The 25,664-nt window shown below is 41.5% G+C and overlaps 1 protein-coding gene across 1 annotated transcript in view; it reads left to right on the forward strand.

Annotated features, from left to right (window-relative positions):
* LOC148018266 (SH3 domain-containing protein 2-like) overlaps nucleotides 1-25,417 on the forward strand; it is a 91,540-nt gene extending 66,123 nt beyond the window's left edge. The window contains exons 6-11 of the mRNA XM_087661194.1: nucleotides 18,473-18,574; nucleotides 18,656-18,856; nucleotides 19,634-19,696; nucleotides 19,792-19,959; nucleotides 22,317-22,391; nucleotides 25,179-25,417. Of these exons, the coding sequence (XP_087517320.1) occupies nucleotides 18,473-18,574; nucleotides 18,656-18,856; nucleotides 19,634-19,696; nucleotides 19,792-19,959; nucleotides 22,317-22,391; nucleotides 25,179-25,304 (735 nt within the window). The 3' untranslated portion in view covers nucleotides 25,305-25,417. The remainder of the gene's footprint in view (nucleotides 1-18,472; nucleotides 18,575-18,655; nucleotides 18,857-19,633; nucleotides 19,697-19,791; nucleotides 19,960-22,316; nucleotides 22,392-25,178) is intronic.
* The last annotated feature ends 247 nt before the right edge of the window (nucleotides 25,418-25,664 follow it).

Consider the following 25,664-nt stretch of genomic DNA (forward strand, 5'->3'; position numbering starts at 1 on the left):
AATTGGCCATTCTTTGTTTAAGGGAGAGTTCCATATAGGTTTAGAAGTTCCTTCCCTAGTAAAAACTATTAAAAATCCCTATATTAAAAAAACCCGTGTCTCTTATTTTACCCCCTCTTGAAAGAAACTTACGAAACATGTTTCTAACGCTTCGTTTCTAAATGTTTCTGATGTTTCTAGCTGCTATGGTTAAAAGCGGGTCCCATGGGCTTGGTACATGCATATTCATTCTCATCTATTGCATTTGGGTTTCCTTAGTAGCCCTACAAAGGCTGCTTTATATGTTGAACTTAAGGATTCAGATTTTCTCATTTGTATTCTTTACTTGATGATATGGTTGTTACTCGGACCAATGCTGATCAATTTGCAGCCCCATGATCTATAATAGAAATTTCTATAATAGATTTGGATCTATTTCAATACTATTTGTGCATTAAATTTGCCACCATTGAGAGGGACATTATTATGACACAATCCAAGTATATTGGACAGCTTCTACAACGCTTTTAGTTTACCCCAGCCTAGTTTTAGATTCTCTTTTGATTATGGCAGTAGATCATTTGACACTACTCCTTATCATGAGATGTTGGATGTCTTGTCTATTTATTTCACAACTAGAACAGATCTTTAGTTTGCAATCTCCTAGCTGAGCAAATTTATGCACGGCCCTTCTATTCTTCATTGGTAGGTAGTGAAGCATATCTGCAAATATCTCAAGGATACCTAGGATCTAGGCCTCTTTATAAGGCTGATTCTTCACTTACCATGCATGGATTTATAGATGGCGATTGGGTTGGTTGCTCAAACACTTGCGACTCTTATAATGGCAATTGTTTCATTTTGGATACTTCTCCTATTTCTTGTTTGAGCAAGAAACAGACTACAATTGCTACTTCTAGTTGTGAAATTGACTCTTGAGTTTAGAGGAGCATTTACAACTATTGTGGACTGTGCTTGGATCGGCAAGTCACTTGTAAATCTTCATGTTTACCATATAGCACTAAGATGCCTTTAATTGGTAGCGAGAGTACTTGCACAGAGCCCGGTTTTCCATGGCCACACAGAGCATATTTGAAGTGCATTATTACTATGTTCATGAGTGCATATTAGTAGAAGATATTCAATTGACTTATGTATCCTTCATTGAAGACAACTTGGTAGATCTCTTCATGAAGGCTCTTCCTTGACCACAGTTCTAGATTTTTTGGAAAGGTTGAACTTGATAACTTTTGTCATCTGATTTGTCATTCTTTGTATAGTCATAGGTTTCTATATGCATTTGGATAAACTTGTGCAATTATGATTATGTATATATTCTAGGTTTTGTTACATTTTTCTAGATTTGTCAATCCATATCATGGTGCGGGTTTGTCGGTCATCTTATGGGTCATCGTTTATGTGCTTTGTCCCTTGGTTTGGGCATCCTAGCTAGTCTAAGCTGTTACTTAGGATAGTTAGGACAATTATTATACCAGCAAACAGGGTTGTCAGGTACAAAAGGTACGATACAGTACGGTACTAATTGGTACCTTATGATTTTATAAGGTACAGTACGATATTAGTACGGAAAAAAAAAACAAAAACTTGGTTATTTTGGATTATAGATAATAGAACACATGTTTAGAGCTAAAATAGCAATGTCACTTGAGTTAATAGGATGAAGACATGAGGATAACAAGGAAAAACCTCATGCACAACATGCGCAATGCGCTACTAGAAGACAAATGGGAGTGTATATGTAATACATCAAAGAACAAAGAAAAGTTTAGGGTGGATGGACAAACAAGATTTTCATTCTTTTGTGTGTGTGTGTGTGAGACGAGAGAGAGAGAGAGGAGGGGGGAGAGGGATGCTCTTGGAATTGCATACCCATCTTGGAAGATGGGAGAGAGAGAGTGCGTGTGTGTGAGAGAGAGACTTGGAATTATGATAATAAACATAAGGCTTAGGAGTTGCAAGATATTGTATGGTCTAGTCTTCAAAGGCCAAAAATAGCATGTTTTTTGGTATGAAATGGTACGGATACGTACCGTACGGTACGGTACGAACCGTATGGAATGAACTAGTCCGTACATAGTACGAATGCAACTATGCTAGCAAAGTTAGGGCTAAGTGTCCCTATAGTTTTCTATTTAAAGTCATTTTGTGCATCTCAACACAACAATGTGGTCATTATTAGTTTGGACATTTGATTATTGTACATTGATTAATTTAGTTGAGTACATCTATCATTGTGATTGAGTATCATTGTGCTTATTTTCCCTCTCCCTCTCCCTCTCTCTGTCTTTGTCTGTCTGTCTTTTTCTTGTATGAGTTGTTATATTATATTAGGGATAGTATAGAAGAATACATGCATCAGGGCAAGGTCACAGAGGAGACCACTTGATATCAAGAAACTAAATCATCTTTGACCACGATATTAGTATGCTATATAAGATAAAGTTGCCATTGGAGAAGTCCCTTAAGCTTCACAACATAATGCTGAATCCTTGAGTTGGTAAAAAATAAATGCATTGCGAGACCCTAAAATCTTAGAAAGTGAAATAGAATCTTCATTTGAGGTTGTACTAGACCATGATATTTAGCTTTACTAAATATAGGAGGATGTGTCGTAGTCCCCACCACAATATGCCAAATGTTTGAGAGGAGGGCCGAAATCTTCTGAGCAAAAGGGCAAGAGATGAATGTGTGACGGGAAGGTAGTGGTATAGAAGAAACAATTCCCATCAAAAATACCTCTGCGGGGTGAAGAGTGAACGCAAGGGGGAGGCCTCCCACCAACATTCTCCAAGTGAATACCTTACATTTGAATGGTGTCTTATTGATCTATCCCTCCTTTATTGTTGATTTCCACCAAGCTTTAGATTTGTGCAATCCCCAACGTGCATTGGCTTTGGTGGTCTACCATGCGTGGTTTCGGGTCATGGAATGATAAATCTGATTGATTAAAGAAGTTTTAAGGGTCAAACATCTTGCAAGATCCCAATCTTGCCGAGGACAATTAGAATCTAGGATAGGAAAGGGTTGCCGGTCCTACAAAAGATCAGAGACTTTGCCCCAATGATCAGTGTAGCCATGACGTACGTGAAAGAGCCATTTGATAGCACAAAAGGACATCCGAGTGCCTTGGGCAAGAGAGTAGCATCAACCACTGAGTTCAATCCAAGATGAGCTATGCAATTAAACTTTGGTCTCTCCTTTGATTTGCCTTTCCAAGAAAGTAGACGAGACACTGCTAGAATTTCCATCTGCAATGGCAACCTGCTTTGCTCTGTCTACTGTCATTGGGCCTTGGAAAGTACCATTTTCGATGAGCACACCAAATGATTAAAAAGAATCAAGGCAAATGTAGAAAAGTGAACCTCAGCATTAAGCACATGCCTTGAATCTTTGTATTACCATGCTAAAGGCCCTGGTCCTCAAGAAAAGCACGTGCAATAAGAGTACAAGGTGGTTGGTGAATACAAAACACTTGAAATAGTGACCGACCGAGGGCTGTCATATGGATCCCTACATCCAAAACAGCCCCACATCCCATGGATTTCATAGTGCAACATGACTCTAGGATATCCAAGATATACCCGCCTACATAGAATCTTTCTTCCATAGCACATGGAATGGAAGTGCAGGGTGAGATCCTTCAAGAGAACATTGGTCCAAGGCAGCAATGGTAAGAAATAGGTGAGCATGGGGAGCATAACGATGAGTGCCACTTTAAGGTGCACATGGAATGGCCAAGCTTGAGATTTCCAATAAACAAACTTGGCCTCCAATTTTTGTGATATCCATTTTAGAAAAAGTCATGGCTGTAGAGCAATCCCCAAGGGATAATGAACAAGCACACCCTACCACCCTATTGGCAAATTGGACCCTATGCAAGGAATAAGGAAAGATTTGATAGCATTGATTCAGAGGCCCACCGCACGCCCAAATAATTCCCATACATCCAAGACCTTCTGAATATTAGAAGCATCTGCTTTCGGAACCATAAGAGCATCATAAGCTAGTGCTTGACCAACAAAATGTTGTTGCAAAGGTAGAGATAAACCAACTAGCTATCCCATATCGACAAGGTGTGATAGCATAGAAAGAATAGGGTGAGTAGCAAGTGCAAAAAAGAGTGGGCTGAGAGGGTAGTCCTGTCAGACCTAGCACGCAAGGAAAAAGGGCTCAGTGACAATGCCATTTGGCATAGCATGGGAAATGACACCCATGTTGATGGTGTAGATCAACCTAGACATGCGAGATCCAAAACCCATGACTTGCATGTGATTTGCAAGAAAAGACCATTCCAAGACGTCAAACGCATTTTCCGAATCCAATTGTACTAGAACAACCCCTAGACATGCGAGATCCAAAACCCATGACTTGCATGTGATTTGCAAGAAAAGACCATTCCAAGACGTCAAACGCATTTTCCGAATCCAATTGTACGAGAACAACCTCTTGCTGCGTGTGTCGTGCGTAGTCTATGGCTATTTGTGCATTTAGAATATTATGAAGAATGATTATGTCCTTGAAAAACCCATATTACTGAGGATGAACAAGATAGGCAAGTGTTTATGGAGATGGTTTGCCAACACCTTCTCAAAGATCTTATATGTAGAGCCCATCAATGGAATTGGTCTCCATTGTGCACGTTTCGATGGCGAGGGAACTTTAGGTATAAACTTAATCACCCCCTCTATTCATTGATGGGGAGGGAACTCCATGTATCAACATAATCACCCTCTCTCTTTTCACGATAAAGGCATGCTGCCTAAAGCTAAACTTGTTGGCACATGGCAGCCAAAGGTTTTGCCAAAAGAGATGTATACTTGCCAAAGAATTCATTGGTGAGACTATTTCCATAACTTCACCCTCATGGATATCAACTTCAAAGAAGTCTTGCATGTCATGGGGAACTTGATCTCCAACCAAAGAATTAAAGGGTGCATAGGCTTGAGCAATTTGAGAGGAACATGTTTATTGCTAACCCAAAAGATTTGCAAAGTAGTCCGGACACACACACACAATAGGTCAGGAATTGGTGACCATGCGACCTTTTGCATTTCAAAATCTTGCCACATTCTCCCACGCTGGGGATGCATGCAAGGCTGAAAGAATTTATGAGTCTAACAAGAATTGTCTCAAAGATCGTTGGTCAGATTCCTAAGCTTAGCTTGTTGGTAATACCACAGCTGAAAACCTTGAATAAGTTCACCCAGCCATGCCGATAGTAAGATCAAAAGATCATCATGCAGCAAATCAAGCAAAAGTATACTGATCAAGGCCAACATGTCTTCTGCAGCATGCAAATGCTGCCTAGTAAGTGAAGCCTGATAGATTCCATATAGTCTTGACACCGTCTGGACATTGGAAATCAATCGCTCAAAAGAGTTCAATCCTTCTAGTGAAAAATCTCATAAAAACCTCTCTAGTAGTTGGGTCATATAGCCCTTTAAAATAGCACGACTCAAGAAAGAAGAGTTGAATCTCAATGGTAGTCTACCCAAGAGACTGGTGAAAGCATTTGCTGGCTACGTAATCATGTCCAGCTGCAAAGAGAAATGATTAGACAAGACATACTGCTGCAAGTCGGCATTTCCAAAAATTTTGGTAGAAAAGAGTCCTCATGCATGGGATAAATATGGTCCAGTTGAGATCACGTGGCCAAGTTTTGAGTTGAGTGAAAGGTAAATCCCATAAACACTTGGATTAGCAGAGAAGATAAGAAAATTTGAGCTATACTCCATCCATTACGAATAAAAGCTAAAGAAATACCAAAAGAGCCGCCGGTTTTGGGGTCAACAAGCTGTCCATTGCCCAAGATTAAAGCGGTAAAGTGTGCATTTTCAGTTTATGTAAATTTTATGCTTGTTATAATTGTTGATTAATCAGATTATTGACCACCCTATCCGGGAAGGAAGGTTAGTTAGTAGAGCATAGAAGGTTCATAGTATTACTGGATGCTTAAGGGGGAGGGTGCACCTTCACTCTGGTAGTGATGGATAGCTTGGTTATATAGTGGATTTTAGATGTACTTGGTTTGCATCCATACTATTGTACGTTGACAATATTTTTGCCATTAGAATCATCGTTCAATATACTAGTCACTAGGGTTGGTATGATATGGTATGGTTTGTACCTAGGCTCTGCAACTATACATTTGCAAGGTTATTGAAATGTATGGAATACATGGAATGTACATTTGCAAGGCATGTATAGAATACATGGATGGTATACAATGTACATTTGCAGGTGATATACAAAAAAAGTACAATTGTACAAGTTATATTTGGTTTGCAGATGATGTATACCTTACATTACTATCATGTGGTACATCATTGCTATGAGATGTTGTTTATGCTCGGTTTATGTATTACAATGCCTTGGCGGCTAGAATAGTAGTGGGTTTTTTAGCATGTGGATACATTCCTTATGGTTCTGACAGTGGTTATTACTCATGTGTGTGAATTGTAATTAGTGAACTAGAATTTCAAACATGTAGAGGGCATGAGTATAGTTAAGAAATAGATGCACATGTTTGAGTACAATGCCAACATGTATTTCCTGTAGTAGCAATGGATGCTTTGGCACATTGTAGTACAATTGAGGATGATTGCAAGCATTTCAAGGGGGTTATTTGTCATGAGGATGCGAAATTTTATTGCTTTGCTTAGCATTTGATTAAAAGTTAATCAAATGTGCAAATGTGTGAGAAAAGATGACGTACCAGCTAGACAGTAGGGTTTGTGGGGAGGAACACGGAGTGAACTCCGCAAACATGGAGAAGAGAAGAGAAGAGAAGAGAGAAGAAACTCTGATGAATGGAATGATGAAGTTCTGAATCATGGAGTGAATGTGATACAAGGGAACAAGGGTACCGTAGCACAAGGAAGATGATGAAGATAGCCACGAACCATGAACCACAATGTCCTCCTAAAGGGTGTAATGGTAGTGGAGAGATTGGAGAGAAGAGGTGACAGATTGAATGCATTAGCCGTAAAGAATGAATGAGAGAGTGGCCTATAAATAGACACACTAAGTCTAGGGTGACGCCCCTTTTTGAGACTGTAAACCCTAAACGCAAAACGTAGAGGTGCAAAAACGCAAACTGCAAGTAAAGGGTTTCTCAACACCCCCTCTCATGCCCAAAAAGGGAAACAAGAGAAGAGTGAGGTGGAGATGCAATGCTACATGCTGAAGAATGCTCATGCAGCAAGTGCCACTTGGACGGTATCCCTTGTGGAGAAATTGTTCACTTGCCCAAGTGCCCTAGTACAAAGATGATGAAAACATGCAATGCATAGGAGGAATGTCGGACTTTGTGGGATGCCAAGAATCGTAAGGATATGCTCGTACTCGATCTTGGGAGGTGGCTTCATGCTGACCAAGGGACGAAGAAGATCCACCCTGTAATCTGAGAATACCACTTGAAAGGAGACCTTTGAAGATAGTCAGGAGACTGGATGAGCTGTAGAACCTGAAACTCAACCTTGGGAGAGAAGCCACTAGCTTTGTGACTCCATGCTAGAAGGAATACGAATGCCTAGCCACCAAGTTGCTGCTGAAGACCCAAGGGCCCCGATCTGGGTAGATGCTCTATATCTTGGGTATGAGTAGAGGAAATGATTGCTCAAAGGAGAGCCACTCCTCAAAAGTGAAAGGTAGTGGTGTGTGAAGAACTTCATGGCACATAGGGCCCCTCTCTGAATCGGAAGGAGTAGAAGTAGGAGCCCCTTGTGAAGCTGAAGAAGAACTGGAAGTTCCCTCTGAGGGTGAAGTAAGAAAATCCCTCTCTGAATCCCAGTGTGAGAGAGAAAGAGAATCCAACCACTCATGGCTCATAGACTGCGAAGCATCTGATGATGAAGGAAGCGCTGCCGATTGTGCCGAAAAAGGTATTTGGGGCTCAGAAGAAGAAGCTGGAAAGCACCTAGAAGGGGCCTTTCGAACGTGAGTGGAAGAGGGTGGGGAAGAAGGCTTAGGATGAGCCAAGGGTGGGGAACAATCGCGGGCTCTTAGGAGACTGGACTGTGGAGGAGATGTGGGCCGTGGAAGCCACTGTACCCCGAAGTGGGTGGGGGAAACCTCCGCGCAGTGGAGTGATCTCTAGGAGGGCTTATCGCCTCATAAGGTCTTAGAGCCTCTGTGTGCTCAAAAGGACTTAGTGCGTGTCAGGTGCAGCTTATTGCCTTGTATATATTGCGGAGGGGTGGGGAGCAAAGGCTGATGTCGAGAGTCTTCGGTGGGATGACCGTTCGTGCCGCAGTAGTAGTACCCAGTAGAAGGGCAATTTGTCTGTGGAGACGCCATGGTACCGGTGTGGCATACTGGAGAAGGAAGGGTGGGAGGGAGAAAATGGATATCGGATCCCAAGTGTTGTGACCACCAGTCAGAGTGACGGAGTGAGAGAAACACCAAAAACTGATCACCAAAGTGTGAGGAGATTGAGGCGACTGTAGAGGATGATGCCTGATGATGCTGTAGTGACGGGCTAGGCACGAAGATTGAGACAATAGAAGTTCCTTAGGCGAGAAGAGATGGAGAGAGTGGGAGAGTGCAAAGCACAGAGTGTGCACGATTTTAGGTACAATGACGAGTGTACCACTTTAGGTTTTTAGATAGATTTATATGTGTAAGTACAAGTGCTAAGGGTGTGTTCACACCCGTGTACATTTAAAGGCACGAGGGCCTTTATTCCCAACAACCTTCCACCTAAAGGCAATGTGCCTTAAGAGGAGAAAAGAATCAGCTAAGTCTAGGTATGTACAAAGCTGAAATACATATATCTATCCAACTCCCATCATCTATCGGCAATGAGCAAACTGCTCTACTGGAAGACCCTTCGTGAGAAGGTTTGCAGGATTATCATCTGTATGCACTTTGACAAGCTCAATGCTCTTGCTATCAAGTACATCTCTAATGAAGTGGTACTTCATCTGTATGTGCTTTGTCTTTGCATGAAAGAGAGGATTCTGTGCTAGCATGATAGTACTTTGACTATCACAATGGAGAACAGGTAACTCTGTGATGCCAAGCTCTCCCACCAGACGTGAAAGTCATAAAGTCTCCTTGCATGCCTCAGTGGCAGCCACATACTTTGTCTCTGTAGTAGACAATGCAACGCTTTTGTAGCCTAGAGGTCCAAGAAAATGATTCTCAAGGTAGTCATCTTGACTATAGGAGGGAAAATCTCATCAAAGTCAATTCCATGCTCTTGCTTGTATCCCTTTGCAACCAATCTTGCTTTGTACTTTGGTGAGGAACCAGAAGTGACCTTCATCTTGTAAACCCATTTGCATGGAAGTGTTTTCTGCCCTTTAGGTAATTGCACCAAGTCCCAAGTGCCATTTTTCTCAAGAGATTCCATCTCTGACAACATGTCTTTATACCATTTCTTACTGTCCTGTCTGTCCATTGCTTCCTTGAAGCAAAACGGTTCACCATAGTCTATCAACATGACATAATCAGCCACATTATTTGCACGAGGAATGAATCTATCAGGTTGTCTAGTAGCCCTAGACGATCTCCTAATCCAATAATCATTGTTTGCTGGTTGTTGAGCATTTTCAGCTTGCTGTCCTGGCATTTCAGCCTGAAAATCAGCATTAACAACTTGCTGTTTTGGGTGTTCCTGCACATGTAGTGGCTCATTTTCATGGGCAATAGCTGGCTGATCATTTCCAGCATTATTTTCTGCATTTACAGGTTCATTTATAGCAGGTATTTGCTGCTGTACAGCAGACACATTTTGCTGTCCAAAAGGTATTTCTTCCCGGAATACAACCCTACGGACCTCCTCAGTCTTTTTAGGCTGTTTATGCATGCGACCTTCGCGGAAAATAACATCATTGTTGCGTACTACTTTCCTTTTCTCGGGATCCCACAGTCTATACCCCATTTCACCCTCATCACCATATCCCTAGGAAAATGCATTTATAGGACTTTGGCTCAAGTTTGCTGCGTTTTTCTTTACGAATGTGCACAAAAGTCTCGCAGCCAAACAATTTCAAGTGAGCATATGAAGATGGCTTGCCCGATCACGCTTCTTGGTAAAATCACCACCCCCCCCAAAGACCTATTTGGTGACCGTTTAATTAAGTGTACGGTTTTCATAACAGCCTCTGCCCAAAAACCATGGGGTAATGCAGCATGAGACAGCATCGTACGGACCTTATCATGTATGGTCCAATTCATATGCTTTGCAACTTTATTTTGGGGTGGATTATGAGGGGCAGTGAGTTTCCTCTTTATCCCTTTGCTATCACAAAATGCTTGAAAGGCCTTGGACACATATTTTTCAATATTATCAGGGCGAAGTCACTTGAGTGTCTTATTTGTTTGATTTTCAACCAAAGCGAAGAATTTTCTGAACTTGTCAAGCACTTCATCTTTGCTACGAATAGGATAAACCCATACCTTTCATGTAGCATCATCGACAAAAGTGACAAAATATTTCTTTTCCCCTAAAGATAATCTTGGCATCTGACATACATCTGAATGTACTAACTCTAGAGGAGAAGATTTCAAAGAAAGAGACTTTTTGTGAGACGTCTGTGCATGTTTACCATAAATACAATGATCACAATGCTCAAAATCAGCATAACGAAGACAAGGCAAGTAACCCAAACGAGAAAGCACTTTCATTCTAGTTTGACTCATGTCCCAACCGGCCATGCCACAAAGAAACGCTTGGCTGCTCGGTCACGGAAACAACATGATCACTCACACTAGATACATGAAGAGGATACAGAGTATCACTTTTACAACCTCTGGCAATCACTCTAGATCCCTTACAGATCTTCCATTTTCCATCGTCAAAGGTGGTATGAAAACAACCATCATCTAGCTGCCCTGTGCTAATCAAGCTTTTCTTGAGTTGAGGTACATGCCGTACATGTTGAAGTGTGAAGACAATTGAAACTGCAACTGCACATTGCCAATACCTGCAATGTTACATGCATAGTTATCCCCAAGATGGACAACACCATGCCGACCCCTTGTATAGGCAGAGAACCACTCTCGATGAGGGGTGACATGAAAAGAAGCACCTGAATCGAGAATCCAGGTATGCATGTCCTCATTTGTATCTGCAAGTAAAGCATGTGCACCAGTGTAAAGAGACCAAAAGTATGTCATTCCCATTGTCCTCACTGTCATGAGTGACTACATTCACCAGTGACTATATTCACCTCTTCAATTTTGACACTGCTATTCTTTGGTTAACCCTCTTTCTTCTCTTCTTTGCTATCATCTGTTTTCTTGCCTTTTCCTTTCTCTTTCTTCCATTTGTAGCAGTCACGTTTAAAGTGACCCTTCTTGCCACAATGATGGCATTCAACATCTTTGCCACGTGATTTACTGCATCCCTTGCTATCATATTTACTTTTTTGCTATGATCTGCCCCTAGTATGCAAAGTACTAGAAGACTTATTGGATGCATTGTTCTGCCGATTCATTTCTTCCATGAGTAGAGCACTCTCTACATCAACATACAAAAGGATCACATTAGAGTTGCTCATAGCAGTTCTGAATGTATCCCAACTCTTTGGTAGAATGCAAAGCAATAACATAGCCTTAAATTCTTCATCAATCAAGAACTTCAAGGCAACCAATTGGTTGAAAATAGAGTTAAACTCACTCAAGTGAGTAGACATTCATGTACCCTCTTTCATATGCAAATCCATAAGCTTTTTCAGCCAATACACTTTGCTTGCAGCACTCTTCTGTGCATACAATTCTTCTAGTCTAGTCCATATAGCATATGCAGAATCCAAACCTTCAATGTTAAACAACAAGGCATCAGAAATTGATAGCTCGATAGTTGAGCGTGCAAGCTCATTTAACTCATCCCAATCTTCATGTTCCATGTCCGCGGGCTTTACCCCTTTGGTTTTGATCGGCTTTGCGTGCTTCTTTTGCAACATGATATTGTAGCACTGTTTTTGCCAAACTGCAAAGTTATGTGCTCCTTCAAGCTTCTTTATGTGCATGAGATTATTGCTATCACTGCTACTAGCCATGATTTTCAGTCCAAATGTGACCAAAAAATCAGCAAGTGCAAGCCCAAACTGTCACCCAAGTGACCAAGGTACAAACAAGTACCAACCAACAATAAATGACCATCTAGAAGCACAGATTTCAGATCTGTAATTAAATTTTCAGAAGCACCAAACCATATGCTGCAGCATTCTACAATTGATTACAGCTGTTCCAAGGGCATATGCATGACATTACATGAGAAATCCCAAATTTTAGCTGCAATTTCTGTTGTATATGTACCCACGGGCATAAAATTTGACACGCACATTCAAAAGCCCCAAAATTTTTGTGCTCAAAGCATCAACCACACATCTGCATTTTCTCTGTCATGCATAGAACAAGCCAATTCTGCCAAAACAGAGCAATTTCAGCAAAACCCCCAAATTTTACCAAGTGTTGATGTCCAAATTGCATGGCATTAAACCTGCATGTACATAGAATGACCAAATGGTGCATAAATTTTGCCCAAACTGCAAAAGCCCCAGATTGCACGGGGTCCAATGTGCATTAATGTTGAGAAATTGGGTAAATTTCAGCCCAATTCGTGCTTATACATGAAAAGCCCCAAATGTCGGAGGCAAGATGTCACAGATTCCTGCAATTTCTGAGACAGATATCACTGTTGCATCTTGCTCGCACCAAATCTGGATAAATCTCCAAATTTTCCAAGTCGTGCGTGCACTAATTTCAGTGAAATTGAAAGGATTTCACTAAAATGTGAAAAGCCCCAAAATTCCTGGGCAAATGTGCACCGACTTTACAATTTCTGAGTCAGATTGTCCAATTCTGTGTTAAGATCTCCAAATTCGGAAAAAGCCCCAAATTTTGGAGCCTAAACCTGCATAGATTTGCACATTGTGCTTGCGTGTGCGAGCACCTGGAGGAGAGGAGGTAAAAGCAAACTCAAAATTTTTGAAAAAGAAAAGGAGAGGAATTGTGGGTCAACGGCCGTTCAGGTCGGTGACTTGTTGCGCTTGCCAAACGGCCACCCGCTGGTCGCTCGTTAGTTACTACCCGTTGCACGCTATCCGCTACTTGTTGCCCGCTTTTGTCGTCAGCGCTTCAGTCATCCCGTTACGCGACCAATGCCCTATTGGTCTTGTCTCCTCGTTGGAGGCTCACGTGGCGCCTGCGACTGTCCACAATGCCTCATGATCTGCTAGTCGACTGGTCGCGTTAGGCAAGTTGCGTTTGCCTGCAGCCTGTTAAGTTTGTCGATTGTTGCGTGCAAGTGACTCCTGCTGGCACCTGACTGCCTATTAACGTTCGTCGAGTCCACCTGGGACTCTTGCAACACCTGAGCTGTCTCTTGCCTGCTCTGATATCAGTTTGTAGTGACGGGTTAGGCACGAAGATCGAGACAGTAGGAGTTCTTTAGGCGCCAAGAGACAGAGAGAGTGGAAGAGAGCAAAGCAGAGAGTATGCATGATTTTAGGTACAATGACAAGTGTACCACTTTAGGTTTTAAGATAGATATATATGTGTAAGTACAAGTGCTAAGGGTGTATTCACACCCGAGCACATTTAAAGGCACGAGGGCCTTTGTTCCCAACAGATGTGGGCAAAGCAGCAAAATGTAGTAGTAGAATATAGTAGTAAAATACGGCAGTAGAACATTGCAATAAACTGTGGCAGTAGAATGCTGTAGTAAAATGCACTAGTAAAACGTAGCAATAGAATGCCGCAGTAAAATCTGCAGTAGAATGCCACAGTAGAACAAGGTGATGGTAGCAGTCACGAAGGCTAGAGAGGTTGAATGGGGGTAGCCTGTCTATTTATAGATGTTGAAGCAGTGGGAGAAGAAGAGAAGTGGATGCCGAACCAGCCACTGGTCTTTGCCTTCACTGAGTAGAGGATCTTTGCCACTGTTTGAGCAGATCCAGCTCTGATACCATGTTAAAAGATGACGTACCAGCGAGACAGTAGGGTTTACGGGGAGGAACACAGAGTGAACTCAGCAAACATGGAGAAGAGAAGAGAGAAGAAACTCTGATGATTGGAATGATGAAGTTCTGAATTATGGAGTGAATGTGATACAAGGGAACAAGGGTGGCGTAGCACAAGGAAGATGACGAAGATAACTACGAACCACGAACCTCGATGTCCTCCTGAAGGGTTGTGAGGGTAGTGGAGAGACTGGAGAGAAGAGGCGATGGATTGAATGAGTCAGCCATAAAGAATGAATGAGAGAGTGATCTATAAATAGGCACAGTCAGTCTAGGGTGGTGCCCCTTTTTGAGAATGCAAAACCTAAACGCAAAACGGAGAAACGCAAAAACACAAACTACGGGTAAAGGGTTTCTCAACAATGTGACCTACACATGTGAGGTGCAAGTTAATTATTTCATAGTGTGTGACCCAAGATGCTGAAGTATTAGTTGATGCCAAAGGCAAAAATTGTAGTAAGTTATGTCTGATAGGTACGTGACATAAGAGACTAGGCATTAGTTAGTTAATTAATGTTGGTCTAATGGCTAATAACTATTGCGGGATACTTGGAAGAAAAATTGGGCTAGTCAATTTAATTATTGGTTGGTGGAATTATTTTTATGGATACTAGAATAATTATTAGATTAATTTTCAAAATTGATATTGTGGCAATTAATTTAATAAGCTAGATAATTCTAAAAAATGGGATTAGAAGGTTGCCACTTGGCAAAACTTGCCTGTGCAAGTGGGAAAACCGTTTTTGGGTCTAGTGGAAGTCTATTCCAGTCATTCTGAGAGAGAAGAGATTGTTAGAGAGAAAGGAGATACTGTTGATGTGATTTGCAACCACCAGGGACTAGTCCTACAGTAGGGACAATAGTTTTGAGCCCTCTAGGTGTAGGTGATAGTAGTCCAAGCTTCTTCTAGTGCAAGTGACAGTATATAGGAGGGGCAGCAGCCTTTCTAGTGGTCCTAAGTTGTAGTGATGACTTCCATGGTTTTTTGAGCAGTGCAGCAGCCGTTTTTTAGCCTTTCTCACAATGAACCTTTGAAATTTCTCTCTCCACAGCATTCTCTCTCATTCTACAGCTATCTCTCAAGTTATCTCAACAAATCCTTCCATTCGAGTCATTAGAGGTGGAGATATTTAAAAATCTTTGTAGTAAACCTTAATTTAGAGTAGAAATTAAGGCTTGACAGCTACCTTGGGATGTATGCTCAGAATTGAGGGACTTGAATTCCAGCAGTTGAAATTAAAGAATTTCAGGGAGTTTCAAGAGGCCTGCCAACCTATGTCAGATTTGGGGCTTAATTTTCTTTGAGGGAGCAAGGTGAGGGCCAATCACCAAGCAAACCAAGGGGAAAATCGGTTTGAAGGCTTGCTGGTCAGTTTTGATAGCAAGAGGTACTTGGGTTAGTAAAGGAGATCAGAGAATCTCAGCTTTACTCCTTCCATTTGCAATAAAAGCTAAAGAAATACTACAAGGGGTGCCAATTTCGGGGCCAATAGGCTGTCCATTCTCCAAGATTAAAGTGGTAAAGTGTGCAATTTCAATTTATGTGGATGAATTCCTTACTGTAATTACTATTAATTTATGTTTTTGCCACCCTATTTGAGGAGGAAGACTGGTTTCAGATAGTTTGCCCAAAAGATCATCTCAGTTCATGGCTGATGTAAGCATGACCTCATAGAAACCCTTGGGGCCTACAAAAACCTCTTCAATACAGTCACACTTAGAATGGAAGCCAACCACTAACGGATCCAAGGTATCACTGGGATCATGCCCGTGAAAAAAAGTATGACTCAATGCTCGTAAAAAGTAGAGAAAGATCAAAACACTTTTTGTGTGTCAACCTGTGTATCCACAATATCTTGTTCATCACAATTTGGAAGATTTCTATGATTGTGTTGAACATATTCCCCTAGTAAAGAGTTAGTGAATTCTAATAGATGCTGCCAATCCAACTCTAGGGAATTGTTGGAATGATTGGTAGCCTGCACATATGAATGCCGCTGAGATTCCAAAGTGGCAGGACTTCCAGCAATCATCATAGGAGCATCCACATCATGTTTATTTCTTTTCACTGCAGGCTGTGCATCAGAGCGTGGAGGTATTTCCTCAGCCATCTTCTTAGTACATAGGACCATCTCATCTTCTGCCTTTGAATCCAGTCTCAAAGCATCAACCACATGGTTTATGAAAGCTGTATTGAGCTCAGACATGATGCTTATAGGGTGGGCTGCAGATCTATCTTCAGGGTAGTTTATTTTAGAGTTTATGACAGATTTGGTTGGCTGCTGGACCACAGGACTTCTCACAGTAGGCTGCCTGGACTGGAGAATTGCTCTGCAGGCAGGCTGTTCACACTGGAGCTCAGATGGGCATCAAGTTTGCAGGTGTACAGGCCATGCCTGTCTGCAGGACAGAAGGCTGCAAGGTCACAGGATAACAGGGCACTCTGTGCAGTCATACAGATTTCTCGCGCTCTCTCTCCACTGATCTACACTCTCTTTGGTCTGCACTGGTTGCGGCCTGCACTGCAGAGACCAAACCAGGTCTGTACTGCGAAGCATGATCTTGGCCTGCAGTAGTCGTGACTTCTGCAAGCTTGGGGTAATGGATAGGAAGGGCATCTGAATCTAACAGACAACCTGTGCAAGTCTGAATATTTTGCCTGATGATTGACAGGCCTCACTGATTGCAACCAGTCCTGAACCTGCACCTGAAAACTAAAACTTGATCCGCCCTGGAGGTACGCAGGCTGGCTGCAGGGTAGAGCAGCAGCATTGAAGTCTGCGCTTGCTTGTAGGGCAATGTTCAGGGCAGGAGCGTGCCTGTCATGCAGACCTGCTATCTCTGCACAAGCAGGTTCTGGCACGATGCTTAGCAATTGACTCCTTCCCTGGTGGCACAAGAGCAGAAGGTGGTGATCTGCTTGCGGGCAGGATGCTGGGTCGAGCAGGTCATGATCTGTAATCACGAAGGGTGCAGGGTTTCCAGCACCATTGTCAGCTCTCTCTCTCTCTCATAGCATTAGATGGTAGCTTTACTGAGACCTGGAAAGTTTCCCAGACATTTTGTATGTAATGTTTTGGTCTCATAGGCCAACTTGGCCTTTCGTAGACGTTAATATAACTTTCTTTCTTTCTTTCTCTCTCTTGCAATCACTCCACACCTGGGCCAAAATAATATTCTTGTACTCTGTTGTGATCTGTGTGTCCTTTCGTAAGTTCAAGTTCAGTGACGGTTCCATCTTGCCCACTTCCTCTGCCTTATCATGTCTAGCACTTCCCTTCTCTAGCTGCCTTTGCACACTAACTGCACTTGGCATCACTAGTCTTCTAGGCTGTTGGTCTTTGTTATCTTATAATCTTCTTGTACTCTATGTTCTGATCTGTGTGTCCTTGTTGCTTAAGTTCGAGTCCAGTGATAGTCCCATCTTGTCCATTTCCTCTCCCTTATCATCTTTAGCACTTCCCTTCTCTAGCTGCCTTTGCACACCAACTGCACTTGGCATCACTAGTCTTCTAGGTTGTAGGTCTTGTTATCTTCAACTATACTCTGGATGAGCTATGGAAACAGGGCATTTCGCTCTAGCCTAGCTTATCTGCACCCTAGTCTTGCCACAAGGAGAGGGTATGCTCAAGCAGGACCCACAACGATCCCCACTACAGATCAAAGAATATATGGCCTCTCACAGGTACACCAACTTCACTGACTAGCTGAAAACCAACCACTAAGGTAGAGGACTGAGCATAATAAGAGCCTTTGCCTGAAGATGAAGCTTCAAATTGCACTTTCTCCCACTGCTTTCTTGGCCTAAGCCTTTAAGGTTTAACAAAGATGATGCAACAAAGTAAAAGCAGATACCAAGCTGCTATGTTTCTGTCAAAATTTCTTATGCAATGTACCAAACGTGATGGTATTGTATAGATTTATTATAATCCCTTGAAGAACATCAAGTTGGGGGGAGAGAGAAGGGAAGCTAAGCCTGTCCCACATAATCCGCAAGCACAAGTGTGTGAGTGGGGGTGACACTCCCTCATTATCATGTGCACTCTCAAATGTCTGCAAGTAGACAAGCTTCAGCCCTAGCAGGAAGTTATTTCATCACAAGGTCATGAGCATAAATCACTTCAACCTGAACATTTTATACGTTAAAGGTACAGTACATAGTGCCTGAACTGCAAATTTGCTACTCAAATTCATGCACTTCCTTACATCTGAGGAATTCTTCTTTGAGAATTTCCGTAATCATTTCATCTCCTATTTAATGCAAACATGTCACACACTGATACTTTAGAGTTTCAACGAAGACTATCAAACAGTGTAAGTTGTTTTATTATTATTATTATTTGGGTTGGTCATCACTAGTGTTTTGTCTTGCTTTCATGTGTGGGTTTTCCTTCTTCCAGCTGAAGATAATTTCAAGTGAGGTATTGGATTAGGCTTGTTAAAATGAGGAAAAGAAGAAAAAAATTCAAGGTTGTAACTTGATTTTTTATCCATTCTAGATCGCAGAGCCTTTGAGAGCTATGGTAATGGGTGCACCGTTAGAGGATGCAAGGCATTTGTGCCAACGCTATGATCGTGTCCGTCAGGAAGCAGAAGCTCAGGTTTGGCTTCTGAGGACTTCTTCATAATGACAAAAACAATCAAAATTTGGAGGTTTTAGCTCATTTGACTGCCATAAACAGGCAATTGAGGTTGCTAGAAGACAATTGAAGGCCAAGGAGGCAGGTGGCAATGCAGACAATGCATACAAATTGCAAGCAGCAGAAGCCAAGCTAGGAGAGCTTACATCGGCCATGGCCACACTAGGAAAAGAAGCTGCAGCTGCTATGGTTGCTGTTGATGGGCAGCAACAGCGCCTCACTCTTCAACGTCTAATTGCTATGGTTTGTAACCTTGGATGTGAAGAATGATCCTTATGATTTCTTACGAAATCAAAGCCTCTTATTACAAGTGTGCCTGAAGCAAAGCATGTGAGCATACGAATGTGCATATAAGCAAGCATGTGAGCATACCTTGTGTGAAATCCGCCACTGTGCAGGTTCGCAGTTTATTGTGCATGCCAACACTCGGGCTCACATGTGAGCAATTATTTGTGTATGTATCAAATGCCAATCTTGCTACTTCAAAATCTCTTTGGAGCAACCTCTATGTATTGTCCTAGAATCCTTACTACTCAGTAGCTTGAGTCTTTCCTCACTGTTCTTGTTTATACTATGCTGAAAGTTCTCACATTAAGGAACACTCTTCATTTTCTACTTTAAGAAATAAGACAATCCTTTAACTTCCCCTGAAACACAGCATCACATTGGAGTTTTTGTGCATGGTCATGCTTGTGAATGTCTGCACAGTCTATGTGCATATTGACTGAAATATGATGTGTGTGTTGGACTGTTTGCATGCACATGTGCTAATGTCTGTATGTCTTTTTGTGGCTATCATGTCAACACAGGTGTTGCCATTTATTACTATTTTTGCATGGTGGTGCATGTTGCTTTTAAGTGTTCAAAACATGATAATATGCTGCTGGTTTTAAAGTGGCGATGTGGCTTTTGCTCGTTAGCTAGAGGGCCACTTGTACATTATAACCCCCTTAATGAAGAGAGAAAGAGGAAGAGGACGAAGGGAATATTAACTGTGAATGTTTGAGTGTTCTTTTATAGGTTGAAGCTCAACGTGCTTATCATCAGCATGTTGCAGAAATTCTTGATAATCTTCACAATCAAGTGGGTTTCATGTTTACTTGAATTGGCTACTGTTTTGTTTGTGAAAATTGGCTTTGAGCTTGCTTATTGCATTGCACTTCTTTTATGATGATTAGATGACTTCTGAGCGTCAACGTGGTGAAGCACCATCCACAATCAATGCTCTGCCAGAAGCACATCCAGCTCCACCATCATATGATGAAATTAAGCCTAATGGAATTGATTCTGGCAACTCTAATTCAGGACCTATAGGGACACATATAACACCGTACTTTTTGGCAGAGGTATATATGCTGCATTTCTAAACAAAAGAATTTTTAAAACGTTTCTCCTCACCCAGGGCCAAGAGTTTGTTGTTGATGTTGCGTTTTTGTGTGCACCTTTTTTATGCATGTATGGATTTGTATTTATTTGTTAGCAGGTGTAAAGTACCATGCTTTTGGAACGTGTTTGTTGTGCATGTGCAATCCACAAGTGACTAGTCTGATCTTGATGCAGACCTTCTAGGTCGCTTTAGGATGTGTCTCTATCTTGTATGCATACATACATATTGTGTGTGTTTGTTTCTGGTTGGGAAAAAGAAAATCAATAACTGCACAGTTATTCATGTCCTTTTATATTTCCAAAAATAGTTTTTTTAAAAGAAGAGAAAAGAAGTTCCTGTTAATGACATATCCAAGAAAATCCCCTTGAGGTAAAAATCGTTGACCTGTTTTGGAGGGTTTCAAGTTGCTACCCTCAAATTTAGTCTTTCCGCCTTCAGAATAGTCTTTTGAAGCATCTTTGCTACTCTTAAATCCAGTAACATGACCTTTCATCACACACAAGCTTTATTCGCATTTTTAGTCAACTGTGCTATGCTGGTCATTTTGTCTTTGTGCAATAGTCACATATATCCATAGATAGACCACAACAATAGGTCTCTATTACTTAGCTATCATGATCTCACAAAAAGAGCTAATTGACAACAAAACTGCCCAAAATTTGTTGCTACACTCTTCCAAATTAGTGTGAAGCTGTAGTCACATTCACTTTTAAAGCATTTCTGAGCCATTGGAAAGAGAAACCTAGTTACAGTACCCATGCCTTGCCTCACATCAAAAGGCTATCCACTGAAGTGCATTCCCTTTCTATGAAAGTGGTTACCTTGTGCGTTTTCAAATGCTCAGAAAAATATTGGATCAATGCTCAGCTGTACACATTCACACTCGTAGTGAACAACGAATAGCAAGATTTCTCCTTCACTCACTCAAAGTAGGCACAATGCAAGAAAAAGGTCTCGTGAAGCGGGGGTGCCATTGATGATTGGGTGTATGAAGAGAGAGGAAGAGCTTGAGAGCAGAGGGTAGGGAGGGTGGAGGTGGAGAGTTTAAGATGTAGAGACTCGGGAGGATGGAGGGTGGAGTGATTGAGGGAGTAGAAAGGGTTGAGAGATTGAGGGAGTAGAGAGAGCTTGAGGGAGAAGAAAACCCTTTGAGATCCTCTTAAAATGAATAGGTAAATTATCCAAAAGAGTGGTGCAAAGAACACTGCCAATTATTGGTCTTCTGTTATAAGCCAAATCATCAACATAGAGCCTGCCAATCCTAGAAAAGTGTCTTGCCCTTGTTGCTTAGTCTTTATAGAAAACTGGAGGAAGCATGTCGATTTGTCAAATTTTGCTGCAAATCTCTTCCCATGCAGTGTGCTTGCTCCACTTACTATTTCTATGCCGTTGCTTTGTGCTTTGTCCTCTAACGTATTACTGCAATTGCGACTCCTATCCTTCAGGATCTTGGCTATATTATAATTTCTCCCCGGTAGCCAATCGTTAACTTGAGGCAAGGTTTGGCTTAGGGAGGTCCCAAGTCCATCTCCTCTCCCACTGAAAATCTTGGCATAAATTCCTAGCAGTCCAATAATCATGTCATTCACATCTACAGAGATCTAGATGCCCCTTCTTGGGACTTAAGAGCCCCAATTCTTCACCTTACTTAACTGAAAGATGTTCTCTGGGAAAAGAATGACACATCAGGAGAATCTTCAAAGTGATGTTTGAATAATTTAGAGCATTCACTCATATACAAAGATATGTGAATTTGGCTTAAAGCTATTATCAAACCTTGGACTTTCGTTGAAACAATTCTATAGTCCTGTTAGTATGGGAAGTCTTTTTCTCCTTGTTGGTAGTATCTATCCTAGCATACCAAATCATGCCATCATTGCACAATATACACATAGTCTTAGGTATGGAGTTCTACAATGATTGAAGTGCATGAAGCATCTGACTCTTCAAAGTTCCATGTATGATAATGTTGCACCCCGTAAATTCCATGTATGATAATGTTGCACCCCATAAGTTTTCATAAGAACCCTAGAAACTTGTTTACTAGCCCCATCACAATTGTCCTCGAAAGTAGCTGCATAGCATTTTTTTCAATTGAATGCATTGTGTGTTTTGCATGCAGAATGCATATTTCAATGATGTTTGGATGGATGTATTGTTTCTTTCTATTCAAAACTACTGACTGCAAGTTGGATAAGCAACTGGTCTGTTACTTCATACCTCGTTAAAATTGCATTTGTTGTTTCCTATAGCATGGTCTTGTGACAATAAAAAACACTGTTACAATGAGCACTTCTTGTTGTGTCTGCCTTGAAGGTCATTCATTCTTTTGAAGCAGAGACAGAGAGTGAGCTGTCTTTGACTGCTGATGATTATGTAGTTGTTCGCCAGGTAATTTTCTCATTGATAAATCACAGCAACATATGACTGATCTCATAAGTTATTACTTGAATCCAGTACCAGTTCTGTTATGTTACATTGCTGATTAGTCTAGGGTTGTTAAAGTGGAATTTGGAGTAGTAGCATTTTTGTTCCAATGTCTTCTTCAAAGAGAACAGTTCACTGCAGTTGTTGATTGTATCTTGTAGAGCACTCTTGACTCCCCCTATTGTGAAACTGCTGTGCCTTGTCCATTTCTGTGTGCAGGCCCGTGCTCTCTCCATTTGTGCAGCCTTCTTTTCACCCTGCCTCCTTTTCACTCCCCTTTTACAGCTCTCTCTTCCCCCTCGTGTGTGTGTGTGTGTGTGAGAGAGAGAGAGAGAGAGAGAGAGAGAGAGAGAGAGAGAGAGAGAGAGAGAGAAAAGTTCTTATCTAACTACCTTGAGAAAGTACTGCCAAACCCCAATCCATAGTCTTGTCAAGACAAAGGTTTTATATATCTGAGAAAATGGCAGGTTAGAAAAGGATTATAGTCCAACAACATCTGGTTCTGCACTTAACCCTGTACACATGTCTGGACCTCGACATAGCCACCCTGATAACTTCATCAGTGCTGTGCCCAAAGCCAGGTTTTAGGTGCATGTAATTGGGATCTAAGTTTCTGTCACGCCTTTGGGGCAGTTGGGAGACCTGGCTCACCATTATATGGGTTTAGATAATCAATCATAATAAAGGAATCGGTCTTCATTAATTTGCAATCCATCAAACTTTGAGACCTAGTTGTATTATGTCCCGAGGAAGCTTTGATTAATTACATCAATATCTATGTCAATGTAGTTCTTTTCTGCAAAATAAAGTGTGGCCGATTATATTACCCATGATCAAGAATGGCTGAAGCAGAAAGTCTGCACTACATAATTATAAAGCCTCTCAAGGCAGTCTAGGAGGAATGAGGGAAAGATGCTGGGGGTTTGTAGCATCTCAGGGTTTACCATCCCATAATGTGAAAGGACAAGCTGTGTAGAGGACAACTACTGTCAAAGAAAGAGTTAGAGCTCATATCCATTGATCACAAATATTTTGGAAGTGTCCTTCAATGCTTTGAAGGTCTCTGTCTGTGCTCTGTGGAGCAACCTGAGAAGCACCCACAAATCTTTTGGCTTCTCTGACAGCTTGATAGTAGTTAGAAATTCCATCCCAAAGCCATCTAACTACCCTCTGTAGCTGCACCAAGCTTGTCAAAGCCTCTTCAATGGGGGCACCACTTCATGACGCTTGAAGTGTTTATCACCAGTCCCCAGTAATTACATCACTGCTGCATTACCGTTGCAGTGGAATGAGCAATAGAAACAATAGTGTAAGCCTCTGGTTAGGTGAATAAGAGCTTGCTCAAATCTAGGTGGAAGTGAACAAGATGAAACCATAGAAGCTCTAAGGATAGGCAAGGTATACAATGAATACATGAGTCAAAGCTTGGATAATCTGAGTGTATGGGAGCTAGTGTTTATGTAGGCAAGGTATACAATGAATGCTCGAGTCAAAGCTTGGATAATCTGAGTGTATGGGAGCTAGTGTTTATGTATGTTGGTCTATTTGGCTTCTGTGTGAGCCTTGAGCTCCAAGATTTCTCCATATTGAGTGTGGGGGCTAGTGTTTATGTATGTTGGTCTATTTGGCTTCTGTGTGAGCCTTGAGCTCCAAGATTTCTCCATATTGAGTGTGCAGGCTGCTTCAAAGCCTTGAATGTTGCCTTCTAGCTTGATAAAAAAGATACGAGTTGCTTTATGCTGTGTAGTGCTTGGCTTAATGATTATGATGGCTTGAACAGCTTTTGCAATCATTGATGTTAATGATGTCCAATATGGTGTGTTTGCTGCACCTTCTCTTCCCCATGATCACTGCAATTTGTTGAAAGAAAGCAAAAACATTGTTTAAAGCTTTTTGTAAAGCTTAAAATATCTATATCTATTACAAAAGCAAAGGTCCTGCAGACTTGAAGAACCTTTAAGGGTTATCCAAATCACATGTCCATGGCTCAAAGTGGCAAAAATAAGTGCCCCAACCTTCTGTCTGTAAGCTGTATCTTAAGTCTAGTGAACCTCCCATTCACATGCCCATCAAAAAGCACCTGGGAAATGTGGTTAACAGATGGCTAAATGCCAAAAACTTCCTGTCAAAGTGGCTCATATATCCTAGAAAATACATATGCGGAACTGATGAATTCTGTGCGACCTAAAATGCTTTATGTACATGGTCATATTCCTAGAAGCTGTGTAATCATACAACCAAGATAAAGATGCATTTGAATGTGGTGAACCAAAAAGCCAAAGCTATTAACCTGGGTAATATGCATACATGAATTATAATCTTTGACTGTTTTTTGGTGTTTTATTTGTTGTGGAGGCTGTCCGAAAGTTTCTGTTGAGATCTTCAATATTTATTTTGGTCATTTTGATACAAATAAAATTCCATCCCTGTCCAAGCAGGCCCATATATGCTGCACTGAACTTCATGAGAGCATTTTACTCTTTTATGTCTTTTGTAGTTTTTAGCCAACTTCCACTCTTGGCAGTCGATGTGCAAACATGTTCTTGATTTTCTGAATGTCCTCGTTCATTCTTTGGAGCACTAGTGTTTCCTAGCATTGACCCCCCATTTTGGAGAGCGTCCAGGAGACCTGAGAGACAAAGTACTAGAATTTAAAAATTATTGTCTGAAAAGAGGGCAGAAGGGAGTGAGGGAGGGAAAGAGAGGGAGGAGGGCCTAAAGTTATCACATTGTTTTTGGGATTGAAATTAGGTTTCTCCGATGGGTTGGTCTGAAGGAGAGTGCAGAGGTAAATGTGGTTGGTTTCCAACATCACATGTGGAACGACGGCATCGTGCTCCTGCAAGCAAAGTAGTGGAAGCTGGATCATTCTTGTAATGCTAGGCTGCTGCTTGAGAATGTTTATATTTTCTCTTTTTACGAACGTGGACAACTTTGGCTTTGTATTGTGGCCCTTTGCATATTATCATGTCTTGGTTGAATCAAGAAAAGCCTCCACCTTTCACACATGAGTGCACATGCATGCACACACATGCACTGCATACACCTGCAACAGCATGCATCCACATGCACCATGTGTGCATGGACACACACACATATACACAATTTGTGGGTGTGCATGCCCCCTCGAGGGTGTGGGTGGGTGCATGCACGTGTGTTTGCATGTGTGTGGTCTTATGTATTTATGTTTGCATACATAAAATATATGTATGTGTATGTATGTATGTGTATGTGTAT

Source organism: Lygodium microphyllum, chromosome 21 (assembly GCF_053477565.2).
Source record: "Lygodium microphyllum isolate KBCC chromosome 21, Lygodium_microphyllum_v1.1.10, whole genome shotgun sequence".
NCBI lineage: Eukaryota > Viridiplantae > Streptophyta > Polypodiopsida > Schizaeales > Lygodiaceae > Lygodium > Lygodium microphyllum.